At 45.3% G+C, this 20696-nt stretch overlaps 1 protein-coding gene across 1 annotated transcript in view; it reads right to left on the reverse strand.

Annotated features, from left to right (window-relative positions):
• The window catches only part of LOC119656483 (serine/threonine-protein kinase Smg1), a 252671-nt gene that overhangs the window by 5103 nt on the left and 226872 nt on the right, over positions 1-20696 (reverse strand). The window contains exons 3-4 of the mRNA XM_038062807.1: positions 10312-10778; positions 1488-2274 (exon numbers count right to left, since the gene is read on the reverse strand). Of these exons, the coding sequence (XP_037918735.1) occupies positions 1488-2274; positions 10312-10778 (1254 nt within the window). The remainder of the gene's footprint in view (positions 1-1487; positions 2275-10311; positions 10779-20696) is intronic.

Consider the following 20696-nt stretch of genomic DNA (forward strand, 5'->3'; position numbering starts at 1 on the left):
GAATATTGCCCGAATCGTAAGACAATTGTAGGCAACCACGCAATGTGAGAACCCATTGAGATTATCCCCAGCGCTGGAAGGCCTCCGGCCGTTTCGCGCTACTGTAAGTATTGTGGATTGTCCTACAGCACTTTCGGGAAATTTAGCAGATTCTTCCAGGCGCCGCTAGTGTGGTGAAATGTTCTGGGGCGGGGCCAAAATGTCACAAAGCCTTGGAAATTCCCATACAAGTGTTGTTTGCCTGCATGAATGTTTGACCATGACCGGGAGAAGGAAAAAGTGGTGCACAAACTAGTAGTCTTGCGAATTGCTCTTAGGAATCTTACGATTAAACATCGAGACCAAACGGGGATCGGGAAAGAGTGTCGTAATGGAGTTTCCTTGTGTAATGAATGATACGCGTTTGCTGGAGCAAGCACATTTAGGCTCTATTGCGAAAGAAAAAAACTGTATTGGTCGCATTGAAAGCGGGAGAGGGGGAGGGGTATCCTGCGTAGAATTTTCGGGCTTGTAAAGCGAATACTGCGTCGCGGACAAGGAATAGTATGTTGTTTCGAGGAGTAACTTCAACTCTGAAGGCGAATGAAACAGTGTCGCCTGTTACGACAATGCGTTAAGCCGTAGTACGACGATCACTGACAAATCTGTTCGATATTACTTATTCCGAGCGCCGGCAAGAATGCCTCCGTTTCTCTTAGTGTGGGTGTTGTATATTGTCCTGTAATATGGAGGGGAAAGTTAAAGCCTCCCTTGAGTCGATGGCGTAGTAAGATTCGGTGTCCAGTTATCTCCAGGACCTGTGTATATATAAACGGTATTTGACTCCATTACCAGAATTCGAAAAAAGTAAAAGCGAGATACGTAGAGCAATAGTTTACCCAAACTTTGAAACATATCCTCTGAATTTTTTTAGGCATCACCCATTTACACCCGTTGGAGGGAAATTGCTAGAAAGGCGTCTCGGAACGAGAACTCAATAGCTCGGTCGATCGGGAGCAACTGAAAACCACATCGAAACAGTAATGGCTTGAGGCATCAGAAAGTGAATTGATAGCTTTTTGATTATATCGAGAATGGCAAATTCTATCTTGATCTACAAGAAGAAAAGAAGGAAGGATATTTCGAAGGATATATGGGGTGGAGACTCTTTAAAAATTCGTGCAAGAACCGCGAGGATTATGGAGGTCGAGGCCTATTGAAGAGGAGCAATATCAACCTGAGTCTCCTAAGGTTCAAGACGGACGAACAGCGGATTACAGACGAGTTTCACGTCAGAGAAAGAGGATGATACCTTAAAATTGGAGAAGAGATTCAAATATAAATGAGATGAATATTAGGACATTTGATGAGGGCATCGAACAGGCCACGGAAGAAACCAAGCCGTACAAGGCAATAACCGTGGACAGAACCATATCCTCTGTCTGAAAAGGAAAGATTTCTATTCCAAGCATGCATCCCGTAAAACCAATATCAAAAGAAATACTTACACTGCTGTCTGTTAGCTGACCATGCAAAGTTTCGTATTGTTGACGAATCGAGAAAGTCGCATCAATCCACATATTTTCCAGTTCATATGCATACTTCAAAATATTCGCAGCGTTAGCTCTGGTTCGTTCCTCCTCAAGCGCTTCATCCAACTCTCTCAAAACATCATCCGAAGATTCGGGATCTTCTATCGCATTTTGGGACCATCGTTCATACTGGAACCATCGTTGCTTTTCCACTTCACGTTGCGGAAGGTAACTTACCACATTATTGTATTGCAGTAACGCATCGAGCCCTACTTTTATGAAGAAGGACTGCTGGACAAGAGAGGCATCCAGCTCCTTTCTGGCTTGATCCGCTTGCAGATACATTGCTTCCTGGGCGCTGTTTTTAAGAAGATCCTTGACAAACTCGAATTCACTTGGCATTTCTATTTGCAACAGATTATTCAAAGTAATTTTCATGTCGTTCAGGTTTGCTTCGTAGTCATCTGCTATAGTTGTCAGATAAGTTCGCTTGTCGTCTATGCTCTCGCGGTATGTATCGATGAGAAGCTCTTTAGCGTTCTCTAGCTCTTCGAGACATTTTCGATAGACACTGTAACGCTGAGATAAGGTATTAATTGGGTGGCTACTCATAGCTGCACCCAGTGATTCAACCTCGTGTACAGTGGCCATTTGTTTGGTAAGTAGGTCGCGTTCGTCTTCGTCCTTAATCATCTGCTCACGTTGCATCTCTAAGTCGTCGAGGAATTGTATCATTTCACGAAGTTGATCCTGTATATCGTTCCTGAAAAAGATAGAAAGGTTTGAATCCAATTGATTTTGAATTATGTTGAATAAAGTTGTAGAGGTTTCAGTGGGGATATAAAGCTCCAAAATCAGCACAATGAGAGTAGATATTTAGAAATTTACTTTAGACTTAAGGATATTGCCTCGGAAATCTACCCTGTTGGCTGAAACGCTGGAATCTGCAATGATAGTCAGTTGCTGCTTCTTCTGCATAATTCTTAAGAAACTATAGAACCCCAACTACCTGTTTTCAGTTAAACCTACTTCAATCGTCTCAACATGTCTTGACAAAAATAGTCCTTTGGCTAAACAGGTTCTCAGTATTCAATATGGTATAATTTTTTGACAGTACATAAAGCAGTAAGTCTCAGGAGTTGTCTATGCCTTTGCGACAAAACTGTCATCAATTCTTCCGAACCAATGGAATGTACGAGTCAGTTGCTGTTCGAAATTGGGCGAGTCTAATCGGGAATCAACCCTATTTGTGATATAGGAAATCAGTCCTAAACGACCAAGCCAAAACAGGACCTTATTGCCAGTGCTGCTGATATCATTTGTCAATCGGCATCATCTGCTGCGGGTAAAGCCTTACTCAAGTGTAAGCAACTGGTTTCGGAAAAAAACAGTGAAGGGATCCTTGCTACCGAGAGTAAATCGAAGCGGTTGTAGTTTCAATACTCCAAACTCGACTCAAATAGCAGCAGAAAAGGCTTCATCGACTACCAAGACTCTACACAGGGGCAGATCTTCGGCAGTGGTCTTAAGGAATGGGGAAGCGGGATCCAAATCGCCCAAATCGCAGTGCCACAAAAATTGGAATATCGTAGTATCTGATTCTACAATCGTGAAGGAGGGAGTGCGGCATTCTCTAATGACAGCATTTGTCTAATCACGCAAATGATATTAGGCAAAATGGCCAAATGAGGCAGGTTTTTTTCCCACTTGCTGATGATATAATAAAGCTTGCCTAAGAGAGAAAAAACATGATGATCATAATAGGTCGTATGAAGCTAGCGAAATGAAGGGACCAAGATGAAAGAAGTGTGAAACCATCAGAGGGAGAGGCAAGGCAGACGATGTAAGTAGTGCCACCTAAAAACCTGAAAATAGTTTGGAGAAACAATCGGATGAACTTGGGGCAATAAATACCCAAAAACCAAAAGCACCACCGAAAAAAAAAGAATAGGCGAAACAGTGTCTGCAGTGCAGGAAAAGCCCTCAAGAAAGCGAGGAGGAATATTTTCTTAAACTGCGATGAAATCTCAAAAAGCAGGAAAAAGAGATTTCCCAATAAAAAGAAAGGCAGGAGGGGAGGAGGCTGAAGGAGTGAAAGAAGTATATGTATAGTATGTGGTCATTCTCCGAAGGGTTGAGATAAACCGGGAGTTGCCAAATTGCAATGTGATTTTAGGATGGAACTATGGAAGCCCGAAAATCCGCTGGCAGATTCATAGGTCTCTTTACTACAGAAGGCAATCATAAGGACTACCAGGCAGAAGATTATCTTCGAAATCTCTAAGATCATTATTAAGGGAGTTCTAGAAAAAAAATTCGGACTAACCAGATTCCCAGAACTAGCGATAAAAGCAAGATTTATATTAGCGGAAGCTGCACTCAAATGGAACAGAGACAGTGAAAATAACTTGGGTTATGTGTTGGCTGAGGAACAGGTACCATTGAAGTGATCATATATAGGTTTGGCTTTGGTTTTTCCCGTACGTATCAGTCGTAAAAAATATCAATGTGGCCCAAATTAGGAAACTATATCGTAATTGTGGAGTTGGTACCTGAATGAGAGGCAAAACAGGTGAGACAACAGGAGATTCATGAGACCAATGTGCAACTAGACTACACTGCTATAGAAAGGGTCGCTCAAGTAATCCTGTAGGAAAAGCAAGCATGCGATCTCACCATGCTCAGAAAGTGGGTGCTTCCCAGTAGGCCATTCAATTAGTTGTAGAACAGCGAATATGCGGCGCTGCAGGCTGTATGCTCTCGATCAAGGTGGTTCTACCAAAGATTTGGAGGGTAATCTGGTAGAGGAACAAGATGACGCGCTTGAGAATCAACCTTAGAAAGGCCATACTGAAGAGAAGGAGGCATTGTGTTAAGCTGTGTGAGGAACTTTCCCTAATTAAAAAAAACTAAGGCAAAAACACGGTTACGTGATACGTCTAGTTGACGCCAAGGAGCTGCAGGAGATAGACGAGAGAGAATGGTGACGACAAGGCCATTGGCTTAAAAGACGTTATCAACAAGGCTTTGAAATTGGCAATCTAGACTAGGTCCGACTTCTTCGGGAAAACGTTCATGGTGTACCTAAAGGGAAGGTTCTTTTGTGCCGAGCGTAGTACTCAAACTTGATATACCAGAAGACCCAACTGGACACAATACACGAGATGATGGAAATAATTATTTACAACAGGTTTTTATCCATCGTTGAAAATGACCTCCCCGGTCGAAAGTATGAATTTCGACATGCATGTTCTGTTGGACGGGATCCCAGAAAATGCCAAAGAATCAGGTCTGTTCGAGATCATGCAGGAGTCCACAATTACAACACTAGGACTCATGTGGGATCCGCCCATGGATCATTTTCGCCTGAGATTGATATACTACGATCCAGAGAAGAAGTTAACGAAGCGCCAAGTATTACCGAATATTCCTGGCATTTTCGATCCTCTGCAATGGCTGGCACCAGTGACCATAGTTGCGAAGATTTTAATGCAGAAGATCTGGCAAACGGAGATCGAATGGGATGACATCCTCCCAGAGGAAATTGGAGAGAGAGATTGGAGCGCAATGGGGCATCGTTGTTGGCAGAAGTCATGGAGACAACAATATCCACTTTGCAACTGCAAGACGATCGTGCTGGCTTGGATAAAAAAGGAATCGGAGGAGCTAGATAATTACGAAGCGAATCGAGTGGCTAAGATGCGGAATATTAGCCAGAGGACCTGGACCTGGGGACACATCAGATCAAAGGAAAATCCCGTAGGCTGTGCTTCGTGGGGCATCAGCCCGAGCGAATTACGCAAACATTCTTGATGGTGAAATGGGCCGCAATGGCTTTTGGATAGAGGAGAGTGGACGGAAGTTGCTTGTTTTACGAGAATTTCGGATGGATTCGACCTGTTGAAACGCTATTCAAGTTTTCCGAAACTCGTAAGGGTGGTAAAATATAACACTCGATTCTCCTCACGATTAAAAGGACCAATCACCGCAGCCGAATACGAGCAAAGTCAGCGAAGAGTTCTACGGCTTCTCCAACAATCAACCTTGACGGAAAAAATAGTGCGATTAAGAAAAAGGCAACAACCTCTCAGCCTTGATGAATGTCAGAACATATAGGGGGGCCCATATAGACTCGGATCACTATTTCGTTGGCATGGTGCTCCGAGCTCGAATAACAACACTGCCCAGAATCCCCTCTGACAATCAGGTGAGAGTTAACACTGAAGCCATCCACAACACAGCCTTGGGCGGCGCCCATAAGAGGGAAATGGATGTCGTAATAACCGCAGTCAACAGAGGACCTGGAGATGAAGCATCAACAAATGATCTTCACAATCACCTGAAGAACGTTATCATAAATACGGCCACAAACATACTTGACCCCAGCCGCAAAAAGAGTCGGAACGGCTGGTTTGACGATGAATGTAAGCTAGCAACGGAACGGAAGAATGCTGCATACCGAGTAATGTTGCATTCTCAAAGGTCGCGGGGACGCGCGGAAGCCTGGGAGAATCAGCAGGTCTGTGAACTCGAAAAGTACAGGGAGCAACCGCACCAGGCGTGCTAGTTTTACCAACAAGGCAGCAGGATGAAGGCTTATACACCTCGATGCTCATCCTGTCGAGACAAACAGGGAAATCTGATTTCCGACAGAATGGGCATATTGGAGCGATGGGTTGAGTACTTTGATGAGCTACTGAACAACCAGAACATCGGCGAGTTGGAGGTCCCGCCAACTGAAGACGACGGACAAATACTGCCACCACGAAGTTTAGGAGAAACAGTCCGTGCAATTCATCGACTAAAAAATCATAAGTCGCCAGGAGCCGATGGAATTACAACCGAATTGGTTAAATATGGAGGCGACCAATTACACCAAGTGGTTCATCAACTTGTGCTCAAGGTATGGGACAGCGAATCAATGCCTGACGAGTGGCAAGGAGGCACTATCTGTGTCATACATAAAAAGGGAGATATCAATGCAGTAATTATAGAGGTATCACGTTGCTGAGTACCATCTATAAGATATCCTCCTCTATCTTGCTAGGCCGGATAGCCCCATACGCTCAGAACATCATTGGCTCATAACAAAGAGGCTTCACTCCAGGCAAATCAGCAACAGATCAGATTTTCTCTCTGCGGCAAGCGATGGAAAAACTGTTGGAATATGGACAATAGTTGCACCATCTATTTATCGACTTTAAAGCCGCCTATGATAGCATATCCAGGGTAAAACTGTACACGGCCATGAGAGAATTCGGTATCCCGACGTAATTGATTAGACTGACTAGGCTGAGCCTGACCAATGTGCGAGGCCAGATAAAAACAACAGGATCACTCTCAAGACCATTCGACATCAACAACGGTCTACGACAAGGGGATGCCCTATCATGCGTCCTTTTCAACCTGGCCTTGGAGAAAGTGATCTGTGATGCTGAGGTAAATGGGAGGGGTACGATCCTCTTTAAGTCCACCCAACCACTCGCCTATGCTGACGATATCGACATCATGAGAAGAACCACCCGAGACATACAAACTGCCTTCATCCAAACCGAGCAGGCGGCATTCGGGGCGAGATCTTGGGCTGCACATCAATGAAAGCAAGACAAAATATATGGTGGCAACGTCAGCACAGAAAACCAACCAACCAACAACATCAAACCGCACTGGTCAAACGGGAAAAATATAGATAGGAGACTACAACTTTGAGACCGTTGAAAATTTCTCCGATCTAGGGTCGAAAATCACAACCGATAATAGCTGTGACGATGAAATCCGCGCAAGGTGGTTGGCAGCCAACAGAGCCTATTTCAGCTTACAAAAACTGTTTCGCTCGAAACGTGTCACCATGGGGTCAAAGCTCTTACTGTACAAGACAATGATCTTGCCAGTCCTAATTCTCGGAGACTTGGGAGACTTAGCAAGAAAAATTGCGAACTTTCCGCCGCGGTCCAGAGAAAAATTTTGGCCCCCTACATGAGGATGGACGATTCCGTAGTCTATATAACGACGAAATCTATGAACGATACCACGACCGTCTGGTTGTGGATAAAATCCGGCTCAACAGGTTACGGTGGGCGGGTCACTTATTCCGTATGGATGAGGATGATCCAGCCCGCAAAGTCTAGAAGGACAATATCTATGGTAGAAAAAGAAGACGAGGCATACCCTGCCAGACAGCATTTAAGGATATCGAATTGGTGGACCTCGGCACAAAAGCGGGGTGTATGGAGTTCCTTATTAAGGCAGGCCTAGACCGGAAACCGGTTGCTGTACCGTTGATGATGATAATTTACCCCTTGATGGTGTAGAGCGTGTCAAGCACACCTAGGCACCATCGTTCGCGGTTATCTGAAATGCACATCAACTTCCCCAAGATCTTGCGAGACGCCTGAACTCCACTGTTCTGCGAGTGCCCTTGGGGCAACTTGATCTTTATATTGAGGTAGCTGCATTTCCAGATCTTAGACAATGCAACGAAAGCGAATCTAGCGCTGTTGATGGGTCGGGCAACATCCAGTTCGGTGCCATCGTCTGCAGAAACCACACTTCCTAGTAAATATACAAATTGGACGCCTGCCCATTGATACAGATAGGGGAAGTGCGATTACCCGTGAGACTTAGAACCTTGACTCTGATGGTGTTTATTTTCAGTGCAAAGCTGCTTGCCTCTCTTTCCCAATCCAAATCCAGTTGGCTAAGGTCCATGAACTGGTGAGAGAGCAAACAAATGTCATCAGCGTAATCGAAGTGTTTGATAAAAAATGTCATAGTCCTTCACTACGGACTACCGCAACTCACCTCCATAATACTTCCCGTCTTCGTTTTCTTCTATCTGCATTATTTGTGATGATTGAGGGATACAAATAGGAAGTGTGAAGAACATCACCGATAACAAAAAAAACCTTGGCGGGATTTTTGCATCATCATATGTCACTCTGATAGTAGCTATTAGTTTCCCAGGAATTCCCCTCTTGCGAAGAGTACTCGAGGTGTTCTTTGATGCGTTCCAAAATTATTTGAACTATTATCTTTGCGACGGCAGGGGGCATGCGTGGGCGCTGTTCTTTGGAATCTTGACAACCAACCTCTTCTTCGGTTCTCTGGGAAAGGTTTGGGATTTCCAAGATTTCCTTACGAGTGGAAGCAGCAGATCTGCAGTAATTGCAAATGCAGCGATAAGTAACTCTACGGGGAGACCGCAGATCCCCCGTCACGATCACAATGTCATCTTTATGAAGCCCCCTTTGAATTGGATGTAATTGCTCGAAGAAAGCATCCTTCTCCACTACATAGGAAATTTCCGTCGATGAATACAATTGTGATGCTCCTTAACCTGGACCGGAATCTTGGAACTTTGGCAACTTGGGAGCAAGTTGCCGCAAGAGGAAGAGGAGTACCTTCAGAGTTCCATCATCTTACTTCATTTAGGCCTAAAATGTCTAATTTTTGTGGTAGGAATTCCCGTTTATGTTGGAGAAAGTGAGCATTCTGAGGACCCTCGCTACCATTGTCGAGGAGCGAGCGCACATTCCAGAAACCAATCATAGTCTGTTTTCGATAGCCAAAGGTCGTACCCATGTCCCTATCCGAGGCGTTGTTAACGTTTTGTTTCGTTTAGTGGTCTTATGATAAGCAGGGAAGACCTTGAGGTTAGTTCCTATCCGAGGCGTTGTTGACGTTTCGGTAGCAATAAAGTTTCACAATTGGCAAGTTGCTAGCCCACAAATTTTTGTCTCTTTTAGTGGTCTTTTACGATAAGTGAGGAAGACTTTGAGTGTATTCTTAAGCCACAACAGATAGGGGATCTTTCCGCAGGCTCTTTATTACGACTTCCTACAACAACCGACCATGTCCCGGCCGGGGTTCGCAACGCAGGTAAACTAGGAGCAATCTACCGGCCATTAGCTGCAGGTGGTGTCGTTGTACTCTGGCCTCCTAACCACCTTTGGCAGCCAGCGACCTTATAAAGGGCTACCTTCTCCGTCATCCTGCTTATCAGGGCGGTATATTCCAAAATAATAAGATTGGTGATCTCTACAGTAACAGCCGAGGTAGCACCATCCCCTAGGAGAATATTGACTAACTATGTTCGGACCCTCTCTTCTGCTGCATCTCCCCCTTTGATATCAGGACTACCGCAACCCACCTTCTTTTCTTCTTACTGTCTGCATTACTTGCGATGGTTAAGGGGTATAGCGTTAGCCTTACGAACTCGTTGTTCCGGACTCGAAACGCGGTTGTGCTGTGCTGTGCTTGTCAACGCTGGTGTAAGCTTACCACTTACACAACATTCAATGTGATGATGTGATGTGTGATAAACTGAAGAGCAGCCTCATTGAAAATAAAACGTGGCAAAAAATAATAATACGAAAAGGACTCCTAGAATGTCCTACATTTTAGAAAGGATATACCCGTCATCAACAGCGAATGCTAGTTTCCGCCATCACTATTACCTATTTACATACCTAAAGTTAGGGCTCATGGGTGCTTGCTACCCAATCATATTGTCCAAAAGATTTTCATTGTGATTATCGATTGAGATATCCGCATCTTTCTACCAGTACTACGTCTTTTTAAATTTTAAACGAAAACAAGAAAACTCATGGCAGACATGCACTTGAGCTGCACATGCCAGTGTCCTGATGAACTTCTACGACAGGAGGCTTGAAACTCTCTCTTAAAGAAGCCAATTTTCAAGGGAGATTTTTCAAGCATGAACCAAGAAAAAGGATATTCGCACGTAAAAGTCACTGAAAACTTTGCTGTACAACTTTTAGATAATAAAAAAATTACTGACCTGTACTGCGTCCATTCCGGTTTAATTTCAACAAAACGTGACACTAATGCATCTCGCATGACCTCATTTCCAGAGAGTTTCTTGCCACCTTCCTTTTTATCCGACGAAGTGGCTTTTGTCGGTCCAGTGACGTCTTTACTAGTGCCAGGCATGTTGGATGGGTCTTGTGTTTCAGCTCCTGGTTGTGATGGGCCTCCACCTTCTTGACGCCCAGCTTCACTTCCTCCGTCCGCTGCTCCGCCAGCTGCTTCTTCCGTAGCAGCTGCATTTGCATTCGCTGTCAATGCCATTATATCAGCAGCAGCAGCTAAAACCGATGTGACCCTGGGGCTGGACGTTGTCCCATCATCACTTACCGCCCAATCCACCAATGGGTCATAGACAAAGGCTTCAAGGAGTGTTAACAATGTTTCACGTTCCTTGCGAAGTGTTTTGAGGACATGCTCGCACGCCAAACGGAATGTACCCTGCAATAAGAGAGCAAAAAAGAGGAAATATAAAAAAGGATAATGGAGACAAGTGGAAAAATCTGAAGATACTTTGCATAATAATGGCATAAAAATAGACATAACGTTTTGTTGCTTGATGGAGAGCGAGAGTGGAAATTGAAAGCAAAGCTGGGAGATAATAAAAGTCACGTAGTTACGATGAAAGGAGATTTGTTGGTTACTGTGACGCCAAGAATATCATGTAATCCTTGTTGTATCAATTGGAATGAAGCTATTGAAAGTGAGCTTTAAAACCAGTACACAGTGCTCCAGTTTGGAGGTTTTATAAGGACTTTTGGTAACATTTCGCTAGTAAACAATTGTTTGATTCTCGTATTTACGATTGATTGAACAAATGGAATATTTGGCGAATTTTACGAGGAACCAATGGAAATGTGCTGGTAAAAGGATAAGTGAGCCTGACAAAAGTTTTAAATGTGTTTACTTATGGAAATGGGATAGAGGACAATGGCTTGGTAGTGAGAAATAGATATGTTTAGAAGTTTTTCTGCCTCTTCTGCAAAATATTTTATGAGTTAGCTTGTTGTAAGGTTGTCGTCCTTCATTGTGACCATTCCAGACGTCAAGGACTAGAAAATGTGGGCCTTATCTATATGAGCACCGTATGCTTTGCTAATTGAATATACGAAGGAAGTTGGAGGAGTGTATATTTAAGCGCCTAGGAAAAATACTGTAACCGATATCAAGAACGAAGTCGTAAATATTATAGATATGTGCATGCGAAAATAGCAATTGAATAATAAAATTGCAGGGACAGAAAAAAATATGACATTAAGCAAGATATGAACTTTGGATTGAATTAATTGGGGAGTTGGCATCCTTAGTCGACTTTTGCTTCAGAGGGAAGCCCACATGTTTCTATGTAGAGAGTTGCTTTTATATCTCCTAGTTTAGAGTAAATAGCAATCCTGCGAAAAGTAATAGAGTGGTGGGCGTTATATTCAGATATTGAAGGATTACTTAAAGGGTTGAAAGTGGCAACTTGTTTGACACGAAATTCAAATACTCTCTAGTTGGTGGATATCAGCTAGGAAGTTCTTCATCCTTTTCTTCAGTCGTTGTCCCGTTCATAAGCAGGGTCGGCTCGTCGTGATCGGTTTCGCCATTTGGTTCTATCAAATGCCTGATCTGGATGCAGCCGCGAGATTTTTAAATCCTCATCCAGTGTATCAAGCCACCATTTTTTCGGCCTGCCTTTTGGTCGCTTACAATCGTCTTCAATGTTCAGACCAATCTTGGCAAGTGAATTCTCATTAGCGCGAATTATATGACCATATCATCGAGGACGCTTCTCTCGCAATTTTTCCACGATCGATGCAACCCCATATCGATCGCGGATATCCTGATTTCGAATGTGATCAAAACGTGTCACGTCGCTAGTCCAACGCAACATCACTGTCTCTATTATCGCAAGACGCCGTTCATTGTCTTTTATAGTCGGCCAACACTCAGAACCATAGAGAGCGGCAGGAGGACGACATTCTGGTAAATTTTAGATTTGAGACGTTCGTTGATATTTAATAATTCATTTTAAAATAAACATAGAAAACACAGCTTAAATAATTTTATTAATACAAAGATAAGGAATAGCGAGACTCTCTCAGTCGAAAAATTTCACAACTTTTAATAAATTTGGAATACTGTTAACCCTGCTGCGCCACATCACTCCGCCTCCAGATGAAACTTAGGGGTTTCAGCGACTTAACCCGTAACTGCGTTTTCCATCATTCGGCGAAAGGAACGCGACGTTGATTTGGGGTGCAAACGGGCTTCAGCCTGGATAAGGAGACAGCCTTTTTGTGTCCCCCGATCTGGAGCTGGAAGAAATGCTCTCCCCGCTCGAGAACACGGTACGGCCCTTCGTATGGAGGCTGTAAGCTTTCGGACAGCATTCGTCCTGACCAGGACGTGCACGTGTCCAGCTCCTTGGAAGCGCAGGTTGGTACGGATGTGTGTCGGGTGGAAGGTGTAGTTTTAAGGCGGTAGAGATTGTCTTTCAGCAGGCGCAGCATTCCCGAGTCTGTGAGGCCCGATCTCTTGTCGAAGACCGGATCACTTGGGTTCTCCCCGTATGCCAGCTCCGCGGGGCTGGCAGCAAATTCCTCTCGGCGGGTTGTTCGGAGGCCAAGTAGGACGAGAGGCAAGACTTGAGTCCAGAACGGATCGTCGCGGGCCATACGGCGGCTTTCAGCGTCCGGTGCCAATGCTCCGGCATCCCATTGGATTGCGAGTGATAAGCCGTAGTTCGCTGGCGTTTGAATCTCAAATCAGTAATGATCACTGCGAGAGGTCCACTCTCGACAGAGGGCTTCCGCACAAGATTGCGCCGTAATGTCCTTCAGAGATATTGCCTCAGGCCACCACGTAAACCTGTCGATGATTGTGAGGCAATACCTGAAACCGTACGAGTCTTCCAAAGGGCCTACGATGTCGAGGTGTATGGCATGGAACCGGTTAAGTCGTGAATCGCGTGGAACACCTCCTTGCGAAAGGTGGCCGGAGTCCCTTTTCCGAATCTTCGCAGCAGAGAGAGGTTCGAGCCGAAGATAGACAACTCCCGAAATTTGTATTTGGGGTTGGATTTGAGGCTCTGAAGCACAGCGTCATCCTCCTGCACATTGGCGATAGCCGAGAAGTCGAGTGAGGCGGGGATGTCAACCTCGGAGACACGTGACAAAGCGTCAGCAACTATATTGTCCTTGCCGGATACGTGCTGTATGTCGGGCGTGAACTGGCTTATAAAGCTCAGGTGTCGAAGCTGACGAGGGAACGCTTTGTCGGGCTTCTGTTTCAAAGCATACGTTAGAGGCTTATGGTCCGTGAACACTGTGACCGGCCTGCCTTCTAGGGAGAAACGGAAGTATTTAATGCTCAAGTACGCGGCGAGCAGTTTTCGATCGTAGGTGCTGTAGTTCCGTTGAACAGGATTCAACTGTTTACCGAAAAAGCTCAACGGCTTGTGCTTCACTGGTTTAGAGAGACTACATTCGGTAGTAATCTGGCTGAATTTTTGGAGGAGTGCCCGAACACGAGAGTTAGTAATGTCCTCCAAAAGTACGGAAAGATTGTTGTTGGGAGGAGATGAGATTTGGCTTGACGAATTAAGGTTGGTTGTGAAGTCTATAAGGGTCCTGTTCTACAAGTCCACTAGCAACTCATAGTGACACAAGAAGTCTGCGCCTAAAATGGGGAAGCTGATATCGGCCAGGATGGCTCACCACGGGAACGTCTTACGCAAGCCAAGACTCACGTTCCCTTGCCTGTACCCGTAGGTGTTAACACGTCAGGAATTTGCCGCCACAAGTTTTAAAGATTAAAAGAATAGCCGATGGTGCCGGGGTAGGGGAAGAACCGAAACCTTCGCACCAGTATATACAAGATAACTGCGTCTGCTGAGAGGGTCATAAATTGTTAGGCGACGTGGCGCTGCGTTCTGGGTGGCCGTCGCTAGGACCCCCGGAGGATCTAATTTTTTGAGGTAGTCACGAAGTTACACGGGAGCGTACATCTGGTAGCTTATTCGCCGAATCTGCGATGGTAACAACAAATGCTTCGGTTCGTAGGTTGTCCTGACGACTTGCTACCCGATCCGTCCTTTCTGCTAAAAGGACTAGAAAGATTAGTAGATCGGTTCATAAGGGATACACACATTCCTAAATGGCCACTTCACCATAGGCAACACGCCTACCAGAAAGGCAAATCCACGGAGACAGCACTCCATGAACTTACGGCAAAAATTGAAAAGGCGATGTCCGATAAAGAATACGTTTTAGGCGCATTCATGGACATCGAAGGTGCCTTCAATTATGCCTCATTTGCGGCAATTTGTGATGCGGCAAGACAGCATGGAATCGAACCGCTGCTAATCAGTTGGATCCTTCACATGCTAGAGTGGAGAAAAATCCACATATCGGTCGGCCAAAAGTCTATTGAAGCAGGATGTCTCAGGGGCTGCCAAAGGGAGGGGTTCTCTCTCCACTGTTATGGCTCTTGGTGATGGATACCCTGCTGTGGCTCCTGGAGGACAAAAAAGTCTTCGCGCAAGCATTTGCGGACGACCAAGCCGTAATAATTACCGGCAAGTTTGCGGACACAGTATGTGACCGCTTGAATGCAACTCTGCATGTAATCCACAGCTGGTGCCTCCGCAATGGACTCACGGTGAACGCTAGAAAGACTGGACTAGTTATGTTCACTAAGAACGTCAGGTGGGGCAGCTATACACTACCCACCTTAGCAGGGGCGGAAATCCAGCTGGCACAAACAGTCAAGTACTTAGGAGTACATTTCGACTCCAAGTTAACGTGGAAGCATCATATCCAGGAACAATACCAGAAATCCTGCAGATTGCTCTGGTGCTGTAGGAATGCGATAGGTAAGACCTGGGGACTTTCACCTAAACGGATACACTGGATGTATACATCCATAATAAAACCCATTTTGATGTATGCATGCATCGTCTGGTGGCCAAGACTGAACTTTGCTAACAGCAGGAAGCTGCTAACGCAGATTCAGAGACTTGGTTGCCTAAGTATTACTGGAGCAATGAGTACTACGCCGACTGCGGCACTTGAAGCCATCCTAAATTTACCCCCCATCTACTTGGAGGTGAAACGAAAAGCAGCCAACGACGCATATAGGCTCGATACCATTGGGGCGTGGAAAGGCGGCCAATCCAACGGGCATGCGTCTATATGGAAATTCCTTGAAAAACATCCGGTAGCCCTGATGCCGACCGATCATATGGTTTCCAGATTCGTCTTTGAAAAGACATACACTGTCGTAATCACCGAAAGAGAAGAATGGTCGACAAGTGGCCATGAGTCTTTTCAGATTACAGACCTAATAATCTTCACCGACGGGTCAGTCACGGAGGATGGATCGGGTGCAGGCGTGTTCTCGGAGAATCCGATTATAGAACTGGCCCGACCCCTCGGAAAAATGACGACCATATTCCAGGCGGAGATATATGCCATTTCATTGGCAGCAGAAGAATGTCTGCGACAAAAATGGAGGGGTCGCACCATTCGAATCTGTTCCGACAGTCGGGCGGCATTATCGGCACTGGATGGCAACAACATATCAAGCCAGTTGGTGTGGAGTTGTTATCAGGTGCTGCTGAAACTTGGCCGACTGAACGAAACATTCCTGATGTGGGTGCCGGGGCACTCTAACATCGCCGGTAATGAGGGGGCTGATAGACTGGCTCGCCGAGGGTCTGGATCCACAATGGTGGGCCCAGAACCAGCTCTTGGAATCCGACCATCTACTGTCAAGTCTACTCTGAAAGGTGAAATTGCAAGGATTCACGCAACCGAGTGGAGAAATTTGGACTCTTGCCGGCAAGCGAAAATCCTTGTGAAGGAGCCTAGGGCCACTAGAGCGGCATTTTTGTTGTCCCTTAAGAAGTGGGACATGAAAACCCTAGTAGGGCTTTTGACGGGACACTGCCCCTTAAACTACCATATGGAAAAGATTGGGGTAGTGGTTTCGGCTGTGTGCAGCCAATGTGAGGAGGAGGAGGAAACTGCCCTGCACTTTTTATGCAGCTGCCCGGCATCCTCAGATCTCAGACGAAGACACCTTGGCAAGGTTTTCTTCAATGAAGAATCTGCACACTCTCTGCCTCTGGAGAATGTTCTCAGATTCGCTAAAGCCTGCGAACACCGTAGGCGGGAAGCCATTGAATAGGCAACTTACGGGGATAGTGCAATGGGCCTAATAATGGCCTGAGTGCTCGGAGCTGCGGCTCCCCCCATTTAACTAAACTAAACTAACTGCTACCCGATCGCCCTTTTCGAGCAGTAGACTGCGAGCGAGCTTGCAACCTGCCGCCCTAAGGTTGAGCGTCCAGCGTCGCCCTTATTTCCACCATGCGGGCCGCAAGAGTGGCCATCTCACGCTTCAGCTCACCTAATTCATTTGAAGGCTACTGAACGGCCGCTATCGTGGGACGCGCGTGCAGCTCATACACCTTGTCAGCCACAGCTGCCAGGGCCTCACAAGGACCGCCTGGGTGCTCTCCGGAAGTCGTCGCAGCCAGAGCAACTTCATCAGGTCGTCGTCGACCTTGCTCCCACCCAATTACCCCATTTCGCGAAGGAATTGGCTGGGAGTTCGATCGCCCAACGTCAAACCTGCCAGCAAGTGATCCAGCTTAGTTGACTCACTTACCGATAGGCGCTTGATCAGCTCTGTTTTCAATAAGCTGTTGGAGGCCGACTTTACGATGTCCGCTACCAGGAGGATGGACTCCGCATCCAGACCCACAATGGCGTAGTTGAATTTAGTCGCGTCCCCGGTGATTGGACTGGCCACAACTCCGGATTCCTCCGCCAAAAGAGAGGGACGTGTACAGCGAGGGCGGTCACCTGAGGTTCCGATGGGCCTGCCGCGTCTTTGTTGCCTAGCGACATGACAAAAGCTAAATTTAATGACGTGAGTTGAGTCGAGGACGCGGCTGTAACGAATTTCAGCAGACCCTAATTTGACGACGGCAGACCGCATCCCCAAATGCCCGTACGACAGAGAAAAGAGAAACCACCGACGTAGTAATGTGCTGTGACGCGAAACCGTTCTCGGGTTATTTCTGACGGATACCGCAAGGCGTGTTCTCTTGAGCTAAGAGCCGCTTTCTAACAGAATTCGAACTGCAAGATTTCGGTCTAGCTTATGTCGGCCTTCAACTATCAGATGAAGATCCATCTGTTAGTGGCTTCCCGCAGGGTTAGAAAGCTGCGACTTCCAAAGGTTAACATCGATGGTTTGTAGGATTTAGCTGTCGCTCGACAGTTATCTTGCTGATCAGATGGCAGATACACCGAGTAACTCATCTGTAAGCATTGAATCGATGATCTTTTCTCAGGTGCTTCACAGGTCGTTGGTCACGTCTCGTAAGGGCGGCATAAGATCAGGCTGACTGTGGAATTATGGAAGCGTATTGATGAATGGATGGGTTTGAAGGTTCTATTGACCGCATCGGGTGGTGGCGGGCACGACGCGCTCGAACTCCGATACCGTGCGAAATCCCGGAAAGTTGAACGAAGTATGTGCCGTAAGAAAAGAAAATTTGTTATTGCGCTGCTCAGGGAAGCGGAAGATGACGCAGGACGCAATGATTCCAGAACTCTATACCGCATAGTTGTAAACCTTTCGACGATCTTGTAAAGGACATTAACGGTCGACTTCTCATCCACAATGACGAGCAGCTGAAAAGGCGGAAGGAACACTTTACCACGATTCTTAACCGTGTCACATCGGGGGGACTTCCGCCCCTTCTGAATGAAATGACTAGCCACCATAACATGTGGATATGGACTGTCCCTCCATCGATGCACTCAAACGGAGTAAAGCCGCTGGGCTCTCGACAGAGTTATCTACCGCTGCACTTGCAGTTTCTGGAGATCTACTCCTTCCACTCGCACGGAAATACTGAAAATCCAAGACCTTTCCCAAAGTGTGAAAGAAGAGGATGATAGGTAAGATTCCAAAGAAAGGCCCCCCTTTTCAAGTGCGACAATTGGAGGGCTATTTGCATGCTCCCTCTCGTGGCAAAGACAATACCTAAGAGAATCCTGAAACGCATTAAGTAACATCTCGAAGGCTTGATCAATAGAGAGTATACTGGTTTTCGGTCTGCATCTTTTTGCGTTGACTACATCAACAATCTTGCGAATCATTTTGGAGCTGTATGCAGAGTTTAGTTCTCCACTTGACTTGTTCTCCATTGATTTCGATAAGGATGTCGACAGCCCGACAGAGAGTGTTTCTGGCGTGACCTACGCAGGAGGGGCACTAATACCTATTCAGGGCATCAGTCCTTATATTGGTTTGATGCGCAGAATTATTCAGCCGTTAACTGCCCCTAGGACAATCTTTCGTGGTCTCCGATGTGAACACCAAGGATAAGTCAGGCAATTTTCCCACGCTCTGAGTAGAGTAGATGGGGAGGATGTGCAAAAAACCACTCGGTAATATTGGAAGGATATTTTTTGTGCAAACAATTTAAAGGTTCGGCTTGTATCGCTTTTTCATAACAAATAGCAACAAAGTTTTACAATTTTAGTAATTGCCGGGGATTCAAGACAGACCTCCTATTACCGCATGCATGAAATTACAGTTTAGCATGCACCGCTGATCTCTAGACATCACTATTACTAACCCTGCCCAAATACTGCATATATATCTACTCATTTTCAAGCGATGATAGTACTGCATTTCAAAAATTAATTATATGGAATAGATGAACCTTCCGTAACCTGGTCGACCGGTTGAAGCACGCGAACATAGAATGGGATCATCTCAAACGTGTAAAGATAAATCCATTAATAAACGCATTCGAAATCACGACAGGGGACAGTGGGTGATCTCGTTGCCGGAAACGTGATAGTTTTTAGTTTGTTCCAATCATTCTTCCTTTTAACGAAGAAAATCGACCTAGTCCATAAGTGGAGCCATCAAATGTCACTAACTCATCACAATTACCATTGGTTTTTGGGCATATTTTCCATATTGTCGTTGTCGTTCCGTTCACCGGAACCTGATTATATGACTAACTGCTTTGATTTAGCTTTTTGCCGTATAAATTGTTTCGCGTGATGGATCGATTTAATTATTAGAGCTTCTGCTCGGCACATGGCACTGCTACTAGCTTTCGTCTCCTTCTACGCGATTTCCAGAAGTATTCCATTTATTCATTTTGTATCAACTCACGGCAGTCATTACCTTCCATAATACATTTGATAAGCACAGAATTCAATAGAAGAATTGAGGTAGGTAGGAGCCCCTATCAATGTTTATCGAAACCGCCTGAAAGAGCCAGTTAAAGATGCATGCAAGCAGGAGAGTTGCGAATGAAAATGCTTTAAAAATGAAGCCCTTCGGAAAATCCGAAATCAATACAATGAAAATCAATTAATCAACACCTGAGATTACACAAAGAATCACACTTCTCGCCAGCAATTCAATAATCTCTCCTCAGTTAATTGTCCCTAAGCACTTCACCCATGGCCCCGATATTATCCTCTTATCTTTATCTTGGATGTAGGTTGTTATCGGTAGAGATAAAGCGAGAATTTCGGCAGGGTGGCCAATTTGTTGACGATAGGAGATCTATGGCGTAATCGTTTGTTTTACCTCCAGGATATTCCAGGCAGTGTGGGCGTGGGATACAGTAAATACGTGATATGTGCGTTGCTCTTTGTTAAAGCAATGATGGAGTGTTAGCTGTGACTTTTCCGTATGATGTGTATGGGCTACGGGGATCGTAAATATAAGGCTTCTTGGACGCAATCAGTACAAATCGATAGAGTCAGTTGGAAAGGAAATGAAAACAGGGAGACGTAAAACGTACAAACATTCATACGAATATTTGAAACTTAATGGATTGCATGACTGATAATGATAATAGATTGGACCATCTGTACCAGGAAATTGATGGTAGGAAAAGAACGGATGTGACTCAAAGACGCCTACTTCTCTAAAATGTCCAAACAGGAAAGATATTAGTTATCAGTATCCAGAGCATCACACTTCTCTGAAGTAAAAGAGAACACTTAATCCCTGGCGAACTTTACCGCCCTCAAGGGAGGATGTACAGAGCAGCACTAGTCCCCAGAGTAAGTGCAAGTGGAGAGTATCAGTATCCGTGTTATCCACGGAGAAGAACTAATTACGCAGAAATTAATCATAATCTGATGAAGACCGCAGCTATCCGCAGGCCGGGGAGGAAGCTTCTCTATCACATCTAACCCTAACCCTTGGGCTCACCGACTCTATTGGAACTTGAAGACGAGTACTTAGTCAATCGATTAAATAATAATCGATAGCGATTAGGGTCCATTATCAAATATTTATTTCTAAACGATAGAAAATTAT

The sequence above is a fragment of the Hermetia illucens genome, chromosome 5 (genome assembly GCF_905115235.1).
Source record: "Hermetia illucens chromosome 5, iHerIll2.2.curated.20191125, whole genome shotgun sequence".
Classification (NCBI taxonomy): Eukaryota; Metazoa; Arthropoda; class Insecta; order Diptera; family Stratiomyidae; genus Hermetia; species Hermetia illucens.